The sequence below is a fragment of the Carassius gibelio genome, chromosome B5 (genome assembly GCF_023724105.1).
Source record: "Carassius gibelio isolate Cgi1373 ecotype wild population from Czech Republic chromosome B5, carGib1.2-hapl.c, whole genome shotgun sequence".
NCBI lineage: Eukaryota > Metazoa > Chordata > Actinopteri > Cypriniformes > Cyprinidae > Carassius > Carassius gibelio.
The window spans coordinates 18,956,394-18,964,413 of record NC_068400.1 but is presented as its reverse complement, the minus strand read 5'-3'; the positions used below and the strand labels follow the sequence as shown (position 1 = coordinate 18,964,413).

The 8,020-nt window shown below is 34.7% G+C and overlaps 1 protein-coding gene across 2 annotated transcripts; it reads right to left on the bottom strand.

The window, feature by feature from the left end:
- Window positions 1-1,882: 1,882 nt before the first annotated feature.
- On the bottom strand, window positions 1,883-4,420 carry mtif3 (mitochondrial translational initiation factor 3). Of its 2 annotated transcripts, none has more exons than XM_052557928.1 (4): window positions 4,127-4,420; window positions 3,209-3,657; window positions 2,773-2,921; window positions 1,883-2,119 (listed from the first exon to the last, which is right to left on the bottom strand). In XM_052557928.1, exons 2-4 carry the CDS (start codon window positions 3,654-3,656, stop codon window positions 1,901-1,903), a joined length of 816 nt encoding a protein of 271 aa, XP_052413888.1. In that variant the 5' UTR covers window position 3,657; window positions 4,127-4,420; the 3' UTR covers window positions 1,883-1,900. The 2 variants fall into 2 exon arrangements, with proteins under 2 accessions (XP_052413888.1, XP_052413887.1); XM_052557927.1 differs by having other exon boundaries at window positions 4,229-4,419.
- Window positions 4,421-8,020: the final 3,600 nt, after the last annotated feature.

Genomic DNA, 8,020 nt, shown 5'->3' with positions numbered 1-8,020 from the left:
ATTTGACCCTCTAAGTTTAGCACTCACTATTTTAATTCTAACTACCTTTCTAATCTTTTTGTATTCTATCTATTTTCTTTTTATTTATTATAGAATTACAAACAAGTCCTCTAAACACTAGCTTGCGCTATTCTTTTTCTATTATATAGGTTTTCTTTTTATTTATTATATTATTTAAAAGCCCTTGTTATGTGTACTACATTTAAGCTAACTGAGACTTGTTATAGCACTTATATATCATAGAAAACAGTGGAATACAACACAAAACCATACTGACTGAAACAACAATATATTCGCAAGGCCTAAAAACACAATGCCAAAAATAATAGCGGAAACATGCAAGTGATAGTTCTGTGGTACATCCTAATTATTGAGCCCTGGCATGTATTTATCATTCAGTACCATGGTGTAATGTATTAAGGGCTGTAGGTACGTTATATATGTGATTTTTGTTGTTGTTGTTGTCGTCTTCATATTTCTAAAAATGTTTTTCGAGTGCACATTTGAATGAAAAAAAAAAAAAAAAAACCCGGCTGAAAAGCCATGAGTGTACACACACACCTAGCTGCTACCATTATTGTAAGACTTTTTACACTCTTTCATCCTGTCTCTTTATTTTGTTCTGTTGTTCATAAAGGAATGGTTCAGTTGTTCATTCCAAACCTGTATGCCTTTTTTTTCTGTAAAAATCAAGATTACTTTTGGAAGAAAACTGGTTACTCTTTTTCTATGTAATGCAAATGATGTATTTTATTTTATTTTATTAATCCTCTGCTTTTGTACCATTTATAGCACATTGTTATTTTTCTAGTCATTTACATATAGCAGCTAATAAATTGATAAATAGTTTTGAAAAATATAGTCTCCTGCTCGCATACAATAGCTTTGTGAGACTGATGATTTTTTTTTTCTGTCTCATTAAGTCATTAGATGCGTATCACTTTATGTGAAAAGCCTATTGTCATAACTTTGCAGACTATTCTTGCACTGTGAAGGGCTACACATTTGTAGGATAGAACTGGATGGAGATGTAATCCACAAAAAATAATAATAATAATAAATAAATAAAACAAAATAGCCTAACTTTACAGAAAGATAGAAAATATTACTATTGTAATTGTTTTGTGTTCCATCCAAGGATTTTATTTGGTGCATAAATTCTATAATTCAACTGTTATGAAAAACTAGTTTGGACTAGGTTTTGTTGAGAAAAAAAAGGCTTTAATGCAAATGGATGTGGTGTCACAACAGAATTACAGTCTATAGTCATGTTCAAGGGAGCATTACACCATACACAGTGAAATGGCTTAGCGAAATCTATTACAATAGTATATAATAGTACTACTTATTGATCAGCTGAATCAGAAGTCGATGAAATATCAAACAATTGGTGTTTAAAGAATTTTCAATTTGAAAATAACAGACCTTATTGTCTCTTTTAGCTGAAACCCTGGCCAAAACGCTCCCTGGCATCCTGTCTGAGTGGCAACAAACCAAAAAACAAACATCAAACAAAAACTTCAAATTCATGTGTATCTTCGTTGCCACAAAAGTAGCCAATCAGAAACTACTATGAATCCTCAATTAATTGGTCAGTTTCATTCTTTCAGCTCTGAAAGTTGTAAAATTCCAAAACCAGACTTCCCAGAAACCTCCCATAGTTCTGAGCCCATTAAATCAGAGAGCATTGTCAGCCATACAAAAACAATGTATTCTGAACTTAATGACCCTGCAAATCCAGTGGTTCACCTTTTAGAACCGCGGTTAGGGTAGAGTCCAGTGGTCTAGACTCTTGAGTCATATTACGGTGAACCCAAGTAACTTTCTAAAGCAAAATTTCCAAAGCAAAAGTTTTTGGAGTCTGAATTAATACACTTCTGTATTGAAATTGCATAGTTTTTTATTGTTGTTTGAAGTCATTTGAGTTATGAAGAGATGCTGGGGTCTCTGAGTCATGTTTTAAATTCTTGTTCGAAGTCTCTGCTCTTTTCTGCAATTCTTTAGCAGAAGCAAGCCGAAGGACACACATGGCAGCACGACCACCACGAACCACCGAAGGTTTTGATACAAAGCCAACAGGCACTGATATCCTCTCCACCATCTGTGTTAAGACTTTGTCCTGTTTAAAAGGAAAACAAAAAACAAAACTAAAATTATGCAATCATAAAACATATTACTATGGCATAAATCATTGTATTGGAACAAACATTAATACACACAATGATTCTCAAAATTATTTATTTTCCTCAGTTAGCTCATAATCCAGAATGGTAGTTTCACTGGTAAAAGGATGATTTACACAGCCTCACAGATAGCTTACATTTTTTGTATGGATTTTTGTATGTATATAAATGCTATGAAATTAAGAGCTGTATATATTGGCTGGTAATACACAGCATAGAAGGTAGAAAGTCACTTTCCAGAATCTTAACATTCTCTGTTCTTCTGCAGTGGAATAAACTGCCAAAACTGGCCATTGTTGTGGGATCTTATAAATTGCTCACACTGCTCTTTATTTGTTAGTTTCGCTGGTAAACTTGTCCCATAGACTTCCACCATATGCATATTTATGTAAAGAAAAGTTATTACTATATTGCAGTGTCAGAGACAAGATATTTGTCATTAGTCTTGTTATGGTTCTGGGACATTCCTTCAACTAAAGACTTTCTTTGTGCACAGTGAAACACTATTCATTTTAAACAACAAACTTAGCTGATGGACAACTGAAAAATAGACTGAATTACTAAACAAATGCATATTCTGTTTCCATACCAGTGGTGTGCCACCGTCAGTTCTTGCTCTGATGGTGAGTCTGACGTGGTTGTTTTTTTCCAGCCAACTGACAACTTGCCGCAGTTTAGTGTCCAAGTCATGAAGGGATATATCGGAGGAAAAAATGAGCTCCTTTGATTGGACAGGCCCTGCAGATGCAATAAAAAGTTTCTTCAATGAAGCACAATAAGGAGCTAGAGAATCATACACTTGCAAGACAAAATAACTAACCCCAAAATGACTTAAGAGTTGTAAATAATGTAAGAATGTACATTTTTGGCTCAACTATCACTTAAAGTGATAAAGTAAGTATATTTTTTAAAATATTGGAGAATTGTTGGATATTGGAGTCTGATTCTCACTGTAGTATGACTGCAATATTGCAGCTTTGATTATATATTCAGCTTTTTTTTTTTTTTTTTGGACTGAAACGCACCTTTCTTGGCTTTCTGTGTGTCTCGAAGTTTCATCTGCTCTTCATGGATCTGTTTCCCTTTCATCAGTCTGTATAATGGAGGATCACAATCATCATTTATGGCAACAAGCCGCAGCCCTGTTTCGTCCATCAGTCGTATCACATCAGCACGGTGCATTGTACCCAATTCCTCTCCATCCTCACCCAATAACTGTATATGACGCTGGCCAATCTTCCTACCCACGCTGGCAAAAGTGACTCGTGCTCTCGGGTCCGACTTTTTAGTTTCCTTCTGGAAATCGGACACACTGGTGCTCCCGCCCTCAGTGTCTGTGGAGAAGTGGCAAGAACATGCTGGCCTGAGGGTTGATGGGCTCCTTGCCAGACGTGAGGCAACCAGGCTGACGGGTCGAAGAGGACAGGGGCTTAGTGCCTGACTCAAAACAAACCTCAGGAATCCCAGAGACATCCTAGAAGAAAGTGTCATGAACATTACAAAGAAGGGTCTTTCATTTTTTTAGTCCACCTCAGATTATAATGTCAGTGTACACTACTGGTCAAAAGTTAAAAATAATTCAGTTTTATTTATTTTTTTATGTTCTTGAAAGTCATCTCTCCTGGTCAGCAAGGTTGTGAAATATTAGGCTACTGTTTTCTATTTGAATATATTTTTTTTTAAATGTAAATAAATTATTTTAATGCAAAGCTGAATTTACTCCAGTCTTCAGTATCACACGATTCTTTACATTACATGAATATTAAGAACATATATTACAATTGAGAATGCAGACATAAGAAACGTATTACAAAAACATATTAAAAGAACTTTGTAAAAATGCTTTTGACCAGTAATGTTAACAACTGAAAAGCGCAAAGAATTGGTGAAACCAAACAGACACTTATTCAAAATGCACCATATACAAATCATAAAATACTTACTCAAAACCATTTACTCCATTATTAAAGTTTTTGATAGAGTAACGTTATAGTCCTTTGATTTTCACTAACAAACACAAAACTGACCGAAGCGGAGTTACTTACACTAGAGTCGTACGGAACCGACGTCAAGGACGAAGAAAATGATATCAGTCAGGTAATTTCAAGACAAATAATCTGGGTCATAAACATAAAATTTGACCTCGGAATGAATAAATAAAACTAGACTTCGCTGACTGACAAAACGTATCTTGGCGCACACGTGTGACATCACGCCAACGCGCCGTTCCATCTTCTTCTTTGGTGTTTGCGGCAGCTGGCATCCAATTTGTTGCATTACTGCCATCTACTGTACTAAATTCCCTTTACTGTCCAGACAGTTTCTTTTTAAAAAACCTAATAAACATTTCCTGCACTTCTGTTTCTCTACAAATTCTAAAATACTTGAACGCGCCGCTGCAGTGTAATTTAAAATGTTATGTAATTTTCTGAGATTTGTAGATGTCTTTTGGAAAGAAGTACAACGTTGCTTAATATAAAAAGTTATTTATCGGTATGTTTTGAATAGCCTATTTAACATGCAGCGTGAAAAAAAAAGTATAATACTATAGGCTATTACATTTTTACCAGTAGGAAAAATCTGTATAAAATATGCTATTATATAAAAGACTAGAATTGTTTGTAGAAGGGATATTTTGCGCATGTTATTAGACGTTTGTGTAACAACAACATTAAATTGCCTAGTTCATTTTAATTTGGGAATGCATTTAATAACCCAAGAGCTCTTAATAGCATATCATTGCGTAAAAAGATTGAGCTCTCGTGGGTCAGCTTCTGTGCGCTCGTCTGTGCTTAACTCGAGTTGACACAATTTGACCCGGACCACAACGCTCATTGGTCCTCTTTATACCTTTATACTGCTCTCTTGACACTTTTTTTTCAAAGGCTCCATTGAATTAAAAAAAATAAATAAATAAATAACTACGACACGATCAACTTTATAATAAAAGTAACTCTTTTATATTTTGTGCTAGTTTTGTTCTTTTCTTGCAAAACATAACTTTTAAAAAAATATGCTAAATGGAGCAATATTTTGTTTCTGATCCATGTTTGTAAATTAATAAATTGTTATTATTATTTAAATGTATTTATTGTAATTATTATTTTGTCTCTTTGCAATTTATTTATATTAGTTTTATTTTATTAATTAATTAATTTATTTTAAAATGAATCCCCTAATAGAGATACGCATACAGCTCTTTTTATGTACTTAGTCTTAAAAAGCAGACAAAAACTTTGTAAAGGCTTTCTAATATGTGTTTTAGACATTGTGGGAAAGGCAGCATGGGATGACCCTGTGGCTTAGGCCTTAGCTGCATTGAAACAGTAAATCTAGAGATTTTACAGTCAGCTGAGCAGCAATAGATTAATTTGTTTAACGCTGATGGGTACAAAGAGCCTCTAATCTTTGCTGTTCTCAATGGCTTTAACCTTCGTGTCAGAGAGAAGCTGCTGTGTTTCTAAGGCTCCATTTCACCCAGAATTCCTCTGTCACCTGCCCAACTGCAGGTGCACCGACAGATCCCTCCCATCAGAGAGCTGTGCACAGGAAGTGCAAATAGGCTGAGGTCATAGGCCATAGCGGAGGCGCTTGTTATGTTTCCATCAACAAGGTTTGAGTTTCAAAGAGCAGGCAGGAATAGAAAGAAGGGGGAAGAAAGAGTCTGAATGCAAAAAGAGCCTAAATTTAAAAGAGAACAGTAGAATAGGACTATTCTTTTTTATTTTGTGGGGGTTGGGTGATTGGATGGTTAACTGTGTGTTAAAAAAAAAAAGAAAGTACTTGCAAGTATTTAAAAAAAAAGTTTTTTTCTATAATTGCATTGTTCCATTTATTCGGTAATGTTTGAGTCTATTTAAGTATATAGTAATGGTGTAATTTTCTTCTTTAACCTGTTAAATATAGGAGTAATTTTAAAAGTTAGATGCAGACCGAATTCAACAATGCTGCCCTTTATTACAGAACTAAAGTGCATAATGATGAACCTCCAGTCTATTCAGCAAATGGGACTTTAGACTAAGGAAGCTGTGAGGGCATGAACCACAAATGTTTGGAGAAAGAACTTCGTCGCAAAGGAGATGGTTGACAAAAAAAATGTGCCGCCTGCAAGCAGCAGGTGGATAATTGTACACGCTTGACTGCGCCAAGAGAAAGATGCGCTTGCAGAAAGAGCATTCATGAAGCAGCCTTAGGAGCTTCCTAGTTTGCTAATTAGTGCAAGGATACCAGTTCTTCTAACTGGCACCCTGGATAGTGGCACACCTTTCAAACAAAAAGGATGTTACCATACAGAAGTTGCACAGTATCTTGTCGAAAGGGAATCTTATACTATCCTAAACACTGCCTTCTTTTCAACGTCTCTCTGTTTTTGGGTTGTATGAGTCTTTGTTTGTTGCTCATGCAGCACATCTTTGTTTGACTATTAACAGTATTTTGAGTGACATGTCTAAAGAGATTTTGTCAGGCTTGAATAGAATATTCCTCTGCAGAGTTATACAGAGTTTTTATGGTTAGATATTTGAACAAATAACACACCGTAATTTTTTTTATTTTTTCAGACGAAATATGAATTTTTCTAAAAAAAAAAAAAAAAATACGGACATTACATAAAATCATTTAAACATTGATAATGCACTTGATTATATAGCTATAGACAGGTTCTAAAAACTGCCAGGGCTGAGCATTTCCACAGATTCATTGGAAATTACCAAAACAGTCCAAGGTTTATATTTAGCACAGTGGCTAGAATATCAAATAACCCGATGAAACACGATTTAAATATTCCCTCACAGTTTAATAGTAATGACTTTATGAATTTCTTCACTGATAAAATAGATAACATCAGAAATACAATAACAAATGTAGATTCTACTGCGTCTAATACTCCAGCTTCATTAATTGCACCCAAAGGTAACTGCTGTGCTTTACAACTATAGGACAGGAAGACCTACATAAACTTATCTAAATCAACAACATGTTTATTAGATCCTGTACCCACTAAATTACTGAAAGAGTTGTTACCTGTAGCAGAAAAAACGCTTCTCAATATTATTAATGCCATCATCTCCCAAAACCATTCAAGCTGGCAGTTATTAAGCCTCTTATTAAGAAACCACAACTAGATCCAAGTGAACTGGCAAATTATAGGCCTATTTCAAATCTTCCATTTGTGTCTGCTCAATTGTGCTCCTTCCTGCAAAAAAAAAATTCTGTCAGGTTTCAGGCCCCACCATAACACAGAAACTGTACTTGTTAAAACTACAAATTACTTGCTTCTTGCGTCAGATCAAGGCTGCATCTCACTGCTAGTTTTACTTGATCTTAGTGCTGCATTTGACAACATAGATCATGAAATAGTCATAGATTGTTTACAAAACTATACGGTATTCAAGGACAGGCTTTAAGATGGGTTGACACTACCTGTCAGATTGCTACAACTTTGTTTATATTAATCGGGAGTAATCTAATTTATTATCAGCAAAATATGGAGAGCCACAAGGATCTGTCCTAGGCCCTCTAGGCTATTTTCAATATAGATGCAGCTCCTTGGTAATACTATTAGAAAATACGGGATAAGTTTACACTGTTATGCTGATGATTCTCGACTATCTCAACGAGACTATATGAAACTTCTAAATTATCTAAGCTTACAGAGTGTGTTAAAAATGTAAACAACTGGATAACCAATAATTTTAATTATTTATTTTCCATAAAACAGTACACAGAATCTTGTAGATTACAATCTGCAACTAGATGGATGTATTATTACTTCCTCTACTGTCAAAAATCTGGGTGTTTATTTGACAGCAACTTATAATTTGAAAACCACATTTCCC